Source organism: Eptatretus burgeri, chromosome 10 (genome assembly GCF_056783735.1).
Source record: "Eptatretus burgeri isolate ZD-2024b chromosome 10, Ebu_testis_v1, whole genome shotgun sequence".
NCBI classification, from domain to species: domain Eukaryota; kingdom Metazoa; phylum Chordata; class Myxini; order Myxiniformes; family Myxinidae; genus Eptatretus; species Eptatretus burgeri.
This window is the reverse complement of record NC_140970.1, coordinates 47,296,948-47,311,991: the sequence shown is the minus strand read 5'-3', so window position 1 is coordinate 47,311,991 and position 15,044 is coordinate 47,296,948. Positions and strand designations below refer to the sequence as shown.

At 39.8% G+C, this 15,044-nt stretch overlaps 2 protein-coding genes across 10 annotated transcripts in view; one reads left to right on the top strand and one right to left on the bottom strand.

The window, feature by feature from the left end:
* Positions 1-9,643, top strand: part of HDAC11 (histone deacetylase 11) — a 51,248-nt gene extending 41,605 nt beyond the window's left edge. For 7 of the 8 annotated variants that reach the window (XM_085898174.1, XM_085898171.1, XM_085898173.1 and 4 more), the window contains 2 exons: positions 3,035-3,213; positions 5,052-9,643. In XM_085898174.1, coding sequence (XP_085754300.1) covers positions 3,035-3,213; positions 5,052-5,243 — 371 coding nt within the window. In that variant the 3' untranslated portion in view covers positions 5,244-9,643. The remainder of the gene's footprint in view (positions 1-3,034; positions 3,214-5,051) is intronic. The other variant, XM_085898172.1, reaches the window with a different exon arrangement.
* Positions 8,389-15,044, bottom strand: part of LOC147018483 (inter-alpha-trypsin inhibitor heavy chain H2-like) — a 118,374-nt gene continuing 111,718 nt past the window's right edge. For both annotated transcript variants that reach the window (XM_085898166.1, XM_085898167.1), the window contains exons 19-20: positions 9,645-9,756; positions 8,389-9,523 (exon numbers count right to left, since the gene is read on the bottom strand). In XM_085898166.1, coding sequence (XP_085754292.1) covers positions 9,385-9,523; positions 9,645-9,756 — 251 coding nt within the window. In that variant the 3' untranslated portion in view covers positions 8,389-9,384. The remainder of the gene's footprint in view (positions 9,524-9,644; positions 9,757-15,044) is intronic.

Here is a 15,044-nt window from a genome sequence, read left to right as displayed (position 1 = left end):
CAGATCCTCAGTCTCGTATACTATTCCTCGCTTTGCTCGTCAAATCACAGACATCTACTTTAAAACTCAATGAAAATGCTCAGCTGTCTAGCCTGGGTTTTAATCTCGGCCCAAGCTGTCATCCTGGTGTTAAACGTGCAGGGTGTGGCATCAATGTATATGCTGTCCCTCGGTTGGACATTAACCTGGTCATGCTATTTGCAGGCATTAACTGATGGACGTTACAGATCCCATGGTGACCTTTGCGAAGAGTATGTGAGCTATCACCAGCACCCTGAACAAATTATAAATTCCTGCTTCAACCTACAGGGGGGCACTGCATTAGCAGAACAGCCATGCTTCCCGCAAATGATGCAAAACATGATTATATTTTGCTGGCTTTCAAAAGCAAATGATATACAACTGTAAAGATAAATAGTAAAGGCAACCTTAATAAGAATAATTCAAAATTGGTCATGGTTGCAGCTCTTTACCCATCCAATGAGCAGAGAAACTAATACACATTTTGTGTTTTTTTTTTTTAAATGTTTTTTTCATTATCTGTGCACTCCAAAAGATGCCTGTTCCTCTTTAAACAAACAAACAAAAAAAACAAATAGAGCTTTTTACCCCTCAGCCCGAATTGGCTAAGGGGTATTGTCGTCATAGGCGTTGTCCGGGCGGGCGTCCGTCCGTCTGTCAACTTTTGGTTTCCGTCGATTTCGAGAACGCCTTGTGCGATTAAATCCATTTTTGCAGGGTGTGTTGGGGTTGAGTAGAGGAAGGTTCCTTTTGAAAATGGGCGCTGCGATTTTCAATGTGGCCTCCATGACAGCCATCTTGAAATTGGTTTCCGTCGATTTCGAGGAGAACGCCTTGTCCGATTAAATCAATTTTTGCAGGGTGTGTTGGAGCTGGGTAGAGGAAGGTTCCTTTTGAAAATGGGCACGCTGCGATATCCAATATCGCGGATAGGGCAGCCATCTTGAATTTGGTTTCCGGACAATAACTTGAGAACGGCTTGACAGATTGATTTTATTTTCATGGGGGTGGTTAGAGGAAGGTTCCTTTCGATATACAGCACAATCCGATATCCAATATGGCGGCTAGGGCAGCCATCTTGAAATTGGTTTCCGTCAATTTTGAGAACGCCTTGTCCGATTAAATCCATTTTTGCTGGGTGTGTTGGGATTGAGTAGAGGAAGGTTCCTTTCGAAAATGGGCGTGCTGCGATTTTCAATATGGCCACCATCTTGAAATTGGTTTGCGTCAAGGGGCTGAGGGGTTACGCCCACTTTGCGGTGCTTTTTTTTTATTATTGTCTTTACAGCCAATCAACTCTGAGGAAATATCGTGATCTTCATCTGACTTGTGACTGATTGTGTTGAGTGTCTGGCTACGTCATTATATTGAGCTCCTCATAGGCATCTGTTTGTTATCTTGCCAAAGCAAGATATGTTACTCGATCGGTTTGTTTGTTTTTTTGTTTATATATTTGTCTGTTACAATTGATTTTCAACTTTCAACTTGCTCTCTAAGTCACAGTTCTAAAGCAATGGCTCTCAAACTTGACATGTATACTCGTGATCGCAATAGCTTTCGACGCCCAAAATTTCGAAGGTCAAAGGTCAAGGTCACCAGAAGGTCAAACATCAAAATCAATGAAACCCTTAGCTTTTGAGTAAATTTTATCGGATCATCTCCAAACTTGGTGGATATATAGCATATCCATAGGCGCTCAGCTGATTAGTTTGTGGTGGCGATCGGCCTTGACCTTCATGGTTAGCGCCTCAGGTCGAAGTTGATCTTCATGAAGGTCATTTTAAAATCTTTGACTAACAATATCGAGTAGTACCTCAAATTGAAGCCCTAGAAGAGTGTTTCTCAGATGTATAAAAATTTTGTCGTTATGACGTCATTTGATGACGTCATGATGGAAAACGGATTTTTCATAAAAAAATGAAACTCTCAAATCAAGGTCTTTTGGCAAGATAACCTTTGGCCTAAGGCCAATGTACGCTTTTTATTTATTTGTCTGTGAGTAGGATATCTCAAAAAGTTGTCACGGATTTGGATGAAATTTGATGGACAGGTTGGGTGCGTGACAAGGACAAATTGATTAGGTTTTGTTGAGGATCCAGAAACTATCATTTTTTTAAAATGTAATTCTTCACCAATTGAGAGGAAGGGCAAAAGAATGATACATCACATGATATCTCACAAAGTTATGGATGAATTCGGACCAAATTTGGACAGATTGAGTGTGTGACAAGGAAGAATTGATTCGATTTTTGTGAAGATCCAACTCCAGATCTGGATACGAGAATTTTTTTTTTATTTTTCAAGGGATTCTTCACCATTGAGAGACGGGGCCAAAAACGATATATAACACAATATCTCAAAACGTTGTGGACAGGTTATGACAAAACTCGGTGGATGAGTTTGTTAGCTGACAAGAACAAGCTGATTATATTTTGGTTCAAGTACGGATCCAGATCCAGCCTATCACCGGGACACAAAGCGTAAACTGCTCAGCCTGGCGGAGTTATCTGCTCTCCTGATTACCCGTTCTAGTTTATTCTGGTATTAATAAAAAAATTCACACTTTTTCATCCTTATTCTGAATTTGTACATGTCCTAAATGCTCCCATTTAGTCTCAAGGTGAATATAAACTGCCAACTATTGATGATATCAGTTGATACGCCAACCATCGACAATAAGAAACTTGATTTCCCCCCCTCCCCCAACACCAATCCCAGCATTAATCAACACTCAAAGGAATATTCATCAAACTATCCCATTTTCGTTTATTGTTGAGTTCCTGACGATGATCGGTGGTTCGAACCCCGGCCGAGTCCTATCAGTGGCTTTAAAAAATACATGATTGCTTCCTTGGTTGATGCTCAGCATTTAAAATGATAGACCACAGACAAACAACCACAGATTAACAATTCACTAGCGCAGGCTTTGATTGTCCTAATGGCCTTCTCCTGCATTGAAGTTTCTTGTTAGGCAACTCAAATAAATAAATCAGGTTTGGTTTGTCGCCTGAAGGTGCAATCAGGTGCCGACAGGAGTTGGAGATTGGTACGAGTGACGATGTTTATCTGGGTACGGTGCAACGATCCCTGCAAAGAGCACTGTACGAATTCACACCTGACATCATCATCTATAACGGTGGCACAGACATCTTGGATGGAGATCCTTTGGGTGCTTTGTCCGTCTCACCACAGGTGAGTTAGTGTTTGAAACACTCTTGTAACATTGTTTTACTCTCTTAAAAGACTGCTGCAGATCACCTTGATGGATGCCATAGATCTTTAGCATGAAGTTATGACTTTCTCCATTGGCACTACACTCTGCTATTTTTTTTCTTCCAAATTATTCACTTTTTACTTGAGGTTTAACACATTTGGGGCTTGCAATTCCTTCATGCACGCCATTAATGCATTGCTTTCATCGGTGTTTCCTCCTCCACATGTCCTTGGGCATTGGTGTTCACTATCTTTGGACACGTTCTATTCTCGATTCACATAAACAGCTTCTTTTGGGGGGGGGGAACCGTTTTCGTTGACGATTCAACTCTCTTGGACACTTCAGCATCCAAAAATTAGGACAATCTGTTTCTCTGGAGGAAAAACTAATCACAATCTGATTGGTGAATGCATGACCTTGAAGCCAAATAATTCCCATATTCTGACTTAATACTGAAACCAAAAGCACCATAAAAACGTAATTTTCCTGTGATCAACTCCCTTGAAAATTACAATCTCTTGTGAGACTGTCCCTCCCACAATCTGTTTTACCACAAATAAAATGCCGACCGGACCACCAAACCCTTTCTCCATCAATGTCAGATGTTCATGCCACAGTTTTAATCTGCTATGCAATGGATTTTGCTTCCTTGCAGGCTTTTGTTGATGCCATCCATGTCATAACCCTGAATATTGATCCAAGTTTTTTTTTTTTTTTTTTTTTTTTTTTTTTTTAAACCCAACATGTAAGATGCCAATTAGAATTGCACAGCTCAAGAAAACAAATGCCTGGTGGTGGGGGGGGGGAGGAGCATCTATTTATTTGGCAGGGTGCCTGGTGTTGCCAGGCAATGCTGGTCCCTCCTCCCCCCCTTCAGCCCCCTCCCCTCCTTCTGACCCTCACCCCATCCCTCCAGACTACCACCCATCCCTCCGGACTCCCACCCCCTTCCCCTGCCTCTGATTCGTGGACATTGGCTTTGGAGCTTCCCACTCTGGGGACGTGCAGTAAAAAAATGCAAGTTATCTCCACAACTGACTTGTAATACCCTCTGCCACCACTGGGTGGCACGACATGATGCACATTTGCGCAGAGAATTTTAATCGACCTTCCCTCCTCCTGAACCTCTTGACTAGAGACGAAACCAAGTAGCCCATGTTCACCATGAGGTCGAACTTGGTCCATGTGCCAAATTTGGTGTCAATTGGCCCAGTAGTTTTGGCATGATTGGTGTTACACACAGTCAGAAAATGACATTTATTTATTATAAGTAGATGGATGGGGAGAGGATGAAAACTAAATTAAGAGAATTCAAATTGGGAAAAGGAAGAGAAGAGTTGATAAGCTTAGGAGAGTGTGTGATAATTGGGGAGAGAAGGGCAAGAAAGTTTGCAGGTGATATGAGTAAGAGAAAGGACATTTATGGAATATGAGTTGGGGGGGGGGGGGGGGGAGCTGGTGGGTTCAAAATTTATGCCACATTTGTGTATGTAATTGATACATGCCCTTCCTTCATGGAAAGTGGTTATTATTTAGTTATTTCCCATCGTGGTTAGTACGTCTCTGTCAACACTTGGTTGAGAAAAAATCTGTCCTTATTTTTCCACCGACACTAGTTCAAGACGAATTTTTCATTCTGTGCTCTCACCTTTTCTTCTACATGTCGAATAGCATCCCTGTGCTTGTCTGGACCTACTCTTCACATGTTCTTCAGAAATTATCAGGCAGAATTAAATTTTGTCTTGTAACTCGTCTGATGTATGGATGCTGCATAGGCGAGACCGCCGATTCGTGTTTTGGCCTCGCCTTGCCACAGGGCATCATCGAGCGTGACCGACTTGTTTTCGCCACCGCCCGTTCTCGTCACATACCTCTGCTGATGGTAACATCTGGCGGTTACCAGAAACGCACTGCACGTATCATTGCTGATTCCGTGCTCAACCTACGGAGCTGCGGCCTCATCGGAAGGGAGGGCGATACTGTTGAGTGTACGTCCAATGTCGAGTAGCCACATGTTATTTCTCAACCTGAAGGATGTGAAGTAAAAATTTTAATTGTGAATGCTTGGGGTTTGTGAAGGATCTGCTGTTTGCATTGCTGTGAAATCTGGTGTTAAAAAAACAAAAAAACTTTTAATGAGGCTTTTCAACCTGTTGGTATGTTTTGTGTTTACAGCTTTGGAAGAAAGTTACCAACATATTTTTGTCTTGTCTGAATTTTCCAATCTGGATGTTGTGGGTTTGTCAAAAATAATTTGAATACAGTCCTGTATTTATTCTTATTATTCATTCACTTGTTTCTTTTTTCTTTAATTGGTTTTGCTGATATTTTTACTCTGCTATGCACTTACAAATTGCTTTTATTTCAAGTGAATTCCCAAAGCATGTTTTGTGGGGTTTAAAATAAATAATTGTGCACTTTTTACCCCTCAGCCTGAATTGGCTAAGGGGTATTGTCGTCATAGGCGTTGTCCGGCGGGCGTCTGGGCGTCTGTCAACTTTTGGTTTCCGTCAATTTCGAGGAGAACGCCTTGTCCGATTAAATCCATTTTTGCAATGTGTTGGGGCTGGGTAGAGGAAGGTTCCTTTCGATAATTATCAGTGCGATGCGATATCCAATATGGCGGCTAGGGCAGCCATCTTGAATTTGGTTTCCGGACAATAACTTGAGAACGGCTTCACACATTGATTTTATTCTGGTGAGGTACAATGGGGTTGAGTAGAGGAAGGTTCCTTTCCAAAATGGGCATGCTGCGATTTTTCACTTTGGCCGCCACGGCAGCCATCTTGAAATTGGTTTCCGTCAATTTCGAGAACAACTTGTCCGATTAAATCCATTTTTGCTGGGTGTGTTGGGGTTGAGTCGAGGAAGGTTCCTTTGGAAAATGGGCGTGCTGCGATTTTTCAATATGGCCACCATCTTGAAATTGGTTTGCGTCAAGGGGCTGAGGGGTTACGCCCGTTTTGCAGAGCTATTTTTAATTTTATTTTAAGATACATGATAATAAGGGATATATGGGAGTGCCATTTTGAATGTTACTTTGTGGGTTTTGGTAGTCGTCCATTGTCATTGTGGCTGCTCGGTTATGTGACAAGACGTAAGGTTGCACCCCGATTACGTCGACATGGTGGCTTAGCATTGCCAGTCTTGAATGCCATTTTGATTGTGTGACTTGGAGATATTTGCACCAGAATCAATAATGGTTAAGAGCATCCGCTCCGAGTCTGGGAGGTCGTCGGTTGGATGCTGACCCTGGCCAGGTCATCCCCAAAACTTTAAAAATCCTGTGTACTGCTTCCTCTAGAGACGAGAGCATGGATAAACCGAGTGGGTTGGCCTGGGCTGTATTGGGGGGGAGGGGTGAGGTGTGTGACAGAGACTTCTTCATTTCTCTGCTGAGTGTGGAGAAAAAAGGAAGGTCACGACAAAGATGATGTCCCCAGCACCCGTAGTGATGCAGGAAGTTACGTCACTTCTCCCAAGCTCGGCAGCTGTGTTTGGCTGAAGTCCGGTCTGGTGTTATGTATTTGTGTGTGATTTGTTTGCATTGCCTCCGAGGAGCCTTCGACCACGTTTAAAATAAAAACTGGAGCGAAGTTGTTGGCATGCCAGTCCACGCTTCCCCCCCAAAGCAAACTTGAAAGATGGCAAAAAGTTCCACCAGGAATGACCCAATATCAAGTTTTTGAGTTGTTTTTTTTTCACATTGTGACCCCTGTGACTCATCGTGCATGAACCAGGGGTCAAATCCCCCCAAAAAATCGTTCCATATTTCATGTGTATCCCAATGTTGATTGCATATAGTTTCATTGATAAAATATGCCCATAATTGCATTTTTTGGGGTATTTCACCTTTTGACCCCCACTCTTGCACCTTTTTGCCATTTGGTGAACATAACTACAAAGTTTGCTGACATTCTGCCCAACCATTTCAGAGATGGTGTAACAGACAGACAGACAGAGGGGGCCGATTACAATATCCCAAGTGTGAGGATAACAATGTTAAGACACCGCTGTTTCCACTGCTTAATGGTGCCATTGTCACATGATGATGCAAAGTGAAAGGTATAATCGTAATCGGATCAAGTAATCTTCAAATTATTCACTCTGCCACCGAATGTGGAAGGTTATGTTTTCACCCCTGTTTGTGTGTGTTTGTTTGTCTGTTTGTGTGCAGGATATCTCAAAAAGTTGTGGACAGATCTGGATGAAATTTGGTGGGCAGGTTGGGTGTGTGACAAGGACAAACTGATTAGATTTTCGTGATGATCCAGAACGCATACCTCTGCCACGTTATGCCTGATCCATGAGAACATATCAGGCCCAATACATTTTTGAAATATCATGCTTTGTATCACTTTTGGCCCTATCTCTCAATGGTGAAGAATTACTTTAAAAATTAAATTCTTGTATCTGGACTCAGATCTTCACCAAAATCGAATCAATTCGTCCTTGTCACAACCCAACCTGTCCACCAAGTTTCGTCCGTATCCGTCAACAATGTTTTGAGATATTGTGATTGGGCTAAAATATCTGGGTGAAGAATCACGAAAAATCTTTTTATCAGATCCGATTTTGGATTTTCACCAAAATTTATTCAATGCATTCTTTTCACACACCCAATGTGTCCATCAAGTTTTGTCCGAATCCGTCCACAACTTTTTGAGATATCCTGCACACTAACAAACAAACAGACGGGTGAAAATATAACTTCCTTTCACCTTCGGTGGTGAAGGTAAAAATTATTAGAATCAAATATGAAGTGGAATGTGAAATCAAGGCAAACAGCTGCACCAGATAGAAGCGAATCGCATCCCCACCACACATCATTTGCCATTGTTTTGGAATCCATTGCTTTTGCGACTTGTTTGGCACAAACAATGAATGTTTTTCAAATTCAAAATCAAAACTTAGGGACATACTGTTGGTGTGAACACATTTTGTTGATCATCATTATGTCATTCTGGTTAGTGGAAATTCATTTCTGATGGACAAGTGGAGTTTTGAGACCCTATGGTCTCATGAAGGTTATTCTTTGTGAATATTTGTCCAGTGAAAAATTCATTCCACACACCAAGGGGTACTGAAATGAATGAGCTTATACCGACGTCAGATGGTGATATTCCACTGATTATTCAGAGAGTTCTGCTACATATCATCCATTGACTTTAATAGCGGCATACATTGAAAATGTTTTATAATCATACATGGTATAGTCCTTTTCTTTTAATTGATTACTGCTTCCCAGCTGTTCTCATGTAATATTGCAGCTCATTTTTGTTGAGAGTGTATGAAAAGGTGCTGCCAAATCTGATATGCTTTTCCATTACTGATATGAGGTTGTGATGCCATTCTGAGGTAGAGGTGTGATGCCATAATAATACCTTAATTTCTAAAGTAGACGTTAATTTGTGGTGGCTTTGAGTTTGCAATGATTAAAATGTCTTAAGGGTATGTTTTTTTTTTTTTTGGAGTGGAGGGATATCTCAGTATGAAGCCTGCTTGCTATTGTGCCACCGAAAGAGGGTTTGATTCCCAATTGAATTTGATTTTTAAAAGTGCCATTCGATCGCAGTGCCGGCATGGGGCACTGCAACTTTTGGAGCATGGCATCCTTCAGATGGGGATGCAAAAGCAACTGCAGTCTCTGCATTTAGGTCATGGTCTTTAATGATTCTGTGTTGTCTTTCAAAAGTCTGCCACTGTGCTGCCCCAATAATGTACTTGGAGTTTTTTTCTTTATAATTATCACTTCCTGCAGTTAGGTAAGGGTGCTGAGAGTTACATTACAGCACAGATGTTGCAGGCCAAATACTACTGCCAGTTAAGTGTTATTTATTTATTTATTTTTTTCAAAGGATCCGATATGTGCTTTGATGTGTATTGCTAAGTCGGAGCCAACCCTGACATCCAGTTGTATAGGGATGGTAGATATGACAAAGAATGTGAGATGTTTTGTAATCAAACAGTATCTGGTTTGGTGAGTCATTGCAATTGATTGGGGTGGAGGGATGCTCAAAACATTTCCTCATTCAACATGATGAAAAATAACTAAACTTACACCAAAACTGGGCCTAACTGAACCAGAAACTCCAGGTACACTAACTGGAGGCCTGAGGGGTTAGATTCTGCATAATTTTTTCCATTGGTCACAAGAAACTGAAGATTGAGGGGACAATATAATCGGACAGGCGACCACGAAGCAGTCCTTTTCCATGATTATGTACGAACCAGCATGCTACTGGTTCTCCATGCTTCTGGTCTCTCCGATAGTTTTTCTGTAAACCCCTGCACCACCAGAAAGAGTCACTTCGTCAGCTATTTATTACATGGGGGGGTCATTGCATTTCTTCATCATTTGTTACAACTGACTAAAAACTGTTCGGATAATAAATTTATTATACAATACCTGGTAACGGAGAACTCTTGACCTCTGATCCTCATGGTGCCCTGAGGTTTATCATAGCCAGGGCCTTGTCGTATGGCAAACACCTCCACTTCTGGTTCATTAACAAATTGTCCTAGGGTTGTAAGGAAGTCTATTGAGGAACAATAACAATACACCAATCGCATTATTTGTTAGCATTGATACGTTTGTGTATTCTGAAACCGTTTTATTTTGTTTTTGGTTTAATAGCACAAGTAAGAGTTATAATCAGCATTTTTTTTTCCGATGAAAAGATGTCCAGCGCAATCGTCGCTTTTCATTCCATTTGCGGTGATGATGTGGCTCGAGTGAGTTACTCGAGTGGAAAGCGGGCATGAATTACGTTCGCTATGAAGATTCGTATATCTTCTGTGTCATTGATTGCTGATCTTTTTGTGATTCATCGAGGTCGATTTGATTTGAAAAAGATGGCGAAACTTTGTGTTCAAACTTGCCAAAGGAGAGTAGAGGATAAATGGGGCTTCTGAGGCATCCACTCAAATGAATGGGGAAAAAGGGGAAAACTCTCTGAATCAACCCCGAAAAAGCCCAAAACAGGAGACTGATTCCTCCCCCTCCCATACAAACAAATGTAAAATTGAGACTGCCTCAAGGCCAAAAAACCCAAAATAGGAGAATGATTTTCTCCCCACCCTCCCCACCCCCCCGACTCAAAGTCCATCAGGTCAGAAGAGGAGGCTGATCTCTGCCCCATTGAGCAAATGTTAAACTGAGACTTGCTGATTAAAGCACTTCTTTCCTTTTATATTTTCATTCCATTCAAAGAGTGATCCAATGAATATTTGTTCATGTTCTACTCGAGGTAATAAATTAATTTTTCTATTACATTCATCACCATCGAGTGTATTCACAAATATTATTTTAGAACTTGGTTCTTGGTTTATATGTCTTTGTTGAGCAGAAATAAAATGATAAACTTCTCTCAATGTTCTTGTTTGACAACCTCCTGAGCCACATAATTTTGAGATTGTAGTAAATTGTTTTTCCATTGTTCAATTGATGACCATCAAAGTTTTCAGTCCATTCAAGTATATTAATTTTTTTATTGACATCCTCCAACTTATTTGTAATTAAATTTATCCGCTTATTTGTTTTATTTACTTTTACCCCAGTTATTCCTTCAATAAGACTTATTTGATATTTCTCACATTCTTTGTTTCCCATTTAAATACCAAGGCTGATTACATCTCCACTCTTTGGTTTGGTTGTTGCTTGGTTCTATCATTTATAAATAGGTAAAAAGACGCCCCTTCATACCGAAACTTATTACCATAAGGGATACTCTTGATTCCTTCTCTAAAATATATCTTTTATCATCAAAAGCTCCAAATGCTTTCTTATTTATCTCTTCTGTATATAAATGATGTTTATAACTTCTTATTGTATTCATTTTTCTGTACTCTTCCTTCTTTATGGTTAAACAGTTGTAATAATGTTTAAAGTTTATTGTTTCCTTGATTATATTTTTCTTTATTCCCTTAAGCTTCTCATCACACCTTTCAATGTTATTATTATTATCAATATAGGTAAAAGCATAAGACTTTGATCTCAAACCCACAAATTCACTCATGACCTTTCCACCAAACTCATCCTTAAACTTACCAATAACCTTATTCTTTAATGAAAACAACATACTATCAGACTTATAATTACTTGTATCATATATATCAATTATCAATCATATCCTCATATACATCACTTGTCTTAATTTCTAATGCTAGTACGTGCCCATACGTGCGTGGCCGTATGTGCAAAAAAAGAAGAAGAATTGTGACGTCATAGCAATGTGTCCTGTCATTGGTTTGTAAATAAATGGCCATAACTTCGGAACCACTTGTCCGATTAATATCAAACCTTGAAAAGGCACATCCACAGGGCCCCAGCAATATACCTGGCAAGTTTCAATTAGATCGGACCAGTGGTTGTCGAGGAACAGCGGTCACAGACAGACACACATAAATTGCTGGAATTATAGATACATAAAACTATCTGTATCCATATATAACAATGACACATTATCCTTGTACTTTAATTTTAAATCATTATAGTAATAGTCATACGTTAATGACTGATAAGTCAAGAATTGATGTTCCTACATAAATAGGTTTATCCATTTCAATACTCTCTTTTATCAAATGAATAGCACAAAAGTTCTCTGAAAACACCTCCACTTGTTCAAAACTTGGTCTATGAGTTAACTTTTAAGCCTGTTTCCAAGATGTAGAAAGTCTTATGTTGAGTCGATTCCTAACATTTTCCATAGTCTTTCCAAATACAGCATTATTCATTAAGTTATAAAAGTCCTTCTCAAAATCTGTTTTTGCTTCTGTTCTCCTTTTTTGTATTAAAATCAATATATTTCTTCAACCAATGACTGTTTGAATTTCAAAATTCGATGAATTTTTCACTCTCAACCCAGCAGATAAATATTGTCTGAAGTTCCTTTGATGTAAAACATAACTTTCTTTATCATTTAATGTTGTAAGTAGTTTTTCTGGAGATTTACCTTTTATATTAAATGACTGTTGGTAATCACTTAACCATTCTTTTCTTGGACTTTCTTTATCAGGGGCATAAGGTAGGTAGGTCTTTGTTTGTTATGAAGTTCTTCTGGATATTTTAAATCAACCTCAAAATAATATCCAACTTCAGCTTCATCCAATTCTTTTTGAGAGGAGATAACAATGTCAAGTAAAACTTTTTCATAATGTTTTTTCTTTAACCCATTTAAGTTTTCCAAAAGGTAAAGATTGAGACATAGCCCACCCATACAAATTGTTAGCATCATAATACATCAGGTAAGAGTTGTCCTCATTCTTATTATAATCAGAAAGATATTTGTTATTTGCTTTCGCATATCTTTTGGAACATACTTGAGATATTCGTCCTTTTGGCCTTCTCTATCATTAAAAGCATATCTATATCACTGATTAATTCCAAATTTTGTTGTGTCATTTTTAACATAGAACTCCAAGACAAGCCCGGGGCTGTGTCATAGTGAACGGGGTCTAATCCATAAGAATTTTTACTATGACAGACTGTTCTAAAAGTTTCAAACACATCAACCAATAACAATACATCAGTTTTAAGATACAAATCATGATTTTGTCCAAGATTCTTTATATTAAACTTCTCCCAAACCTTTTTCGCTTGTGTATAATCTCAATCGGAAATATGAGTTTTATTTACCTTTCCAAAGAAACTTTCCTTTGAAGGAAGTTTTGTTTCTTTGAACTTCTCAAATGAATCCATATTATCATACGGATATATTCCCTTTTGTGATAAGAGATCAATCTCTTCTTGATTTGAGAAATGTGATTTAAGATTTGGGAAGTTTTTAATATTTTATACTAAGTTAGACAATGGACTTGACATAAACTTGTATGTGTCAAGAAATCTGATATGGGTTTTGGGGGATGTATGAATTGTTTTTGTGAATGAGATGTATTTTTGGTCTGTTAAGGGGCTGTCACACCTTGACGTTTTAGCCAGCGTATGGCAACGTATCAAAATGTATGTAAAACGCTGGCGTACGCTGAACTATTGATGTTTTTAAAAAAAAGTTTTTGGTGTATTCATAACGAGTTGGAAGTTTGCATAACGTATTAGTAATGTATACAGAACGTTTCGATAACTTATACCAACGAATGCTTAGCGTGTTGTTGGCGTTCACAACGTATGCCCAACGATAGTCTAACGTATGCATAGTGCGGCAGAGTATCGCCAACGATCATGTGGCAAAGCCTATTAATAGGCTGCCGTTTGACGATTCAAATCATAACCGCACTGGACATCGAAGTGTCAACATCACCGTCATGCCCTGTCACACCTTGACGTTTTAGCCAGCATATGCCGACGTATGAAAAATTTGCCGAATACGCTGGCACACGTCGAATACGTTATGGGTAAGTTTTGTACATGTTAAGAGCACGCTGGCATACATCGTAGTACGCCGAGCACGTCAACAAATTTTAAGCATGATCAAAATTTTTTGACGAATGCCAGCGTATGACTCACACGTTCCGCATACGCTGGCCATAAGTCGTAGGCACGTTATGCGATTGTCGACACAAGTTACATGTAAGTTACTCATAAGTCAAAACACGTCGAGGTAATGTTTAGCGTACCCGAAACTTATTTCTAACCAATGAGTAACGTGCTTTGAACCTATGTGTAACGTATCTCCAACGCACATTGACGTATGTAGACCTATTTGATTGACTTCTTCCGGACGACCACATAACTTACTGAACATGTTTCTAACTTACAGATACCGTACAATGGCATATTGGCAGTGTTTAGGGGAATTGGTATATAAAAATGGGCTTCACAGGAGGAACCCGTCAGTGTTTGACTCCATGGTGAGTACATGTCCATGTCAGTAGTATCAGTAGTAGCAGTAGGTGAGCGTGTCATTAGTAGGAGTAGTAGTAGGTCCATGTCAGTAGTAGTAGGTGAGTGTGATGGGGAGGGTGTGGCTGATGATGGATCCTCCTTGCGTCCACGGCCAGGAGACTTCTTTGCAGCATTCTTCGAAGTTTTCTTCGGCTTTAAAAAAAATTTTTTTTTTATGTTTTTCTACGCTGAACTTCTGATGTTTTAAAATTTTTGGCGTATTCATAAAGAGTTGGACAAATGCATAATGTATTAGTAATGTACACAGAACGTTTCGATAACTTAAAGATAACTTATACCAACGAATGCTTAGCGTGTTGTTAGCGTTCACAACGTATGCCCAATGATAGTCTAACGTATGCATAGCGTGCGGCAGCGTATCGTCGACGATCACGTGGCGTAGGCTATTCATCGGCTGCCACTCAACGATTTAAATCGCTGCCGCTCAACGATTTAAATCATAACCGCACTCGAAATCGAAGCGTCAACATCACCGTCATGCTGAAAAAACAAACAAAAAAAAAACATGGAGTCTGGAACACTGACAGGTTCCTCCTGTGAACCCCATTTTTGTATACCAATTCCCCTAAACACTGCCAATACGCCATTATCGGGTAAGCTGTAAGTTAGAAACACGTTCAGAAAGTTCTGTGGTCGTCCGGAAGACGTCAATCAAATACGTCAATGTGCTTTGGAGATGCGTTGCACATAGGTTCAAAGCACGTTACTCATAGGTTAGAAATAAGTTTCAGGTACGCTAAACATTACCTCGACGCGTTTTGACTTATGAGTAACTTACAAGTAACGTGTGTCAACGATCGCGTAACGTGCCTACAACTTATGGCCAGCGTCTGCAGAACGTGTGTCATCCGTTGGCATACCTCGAAAAATTTTGAGCATGTTAAAATTTGTCGACGAGCTCGGCGTGCGACGATGTATGCCAGCATGCTTAAGCATGCTCTTAAC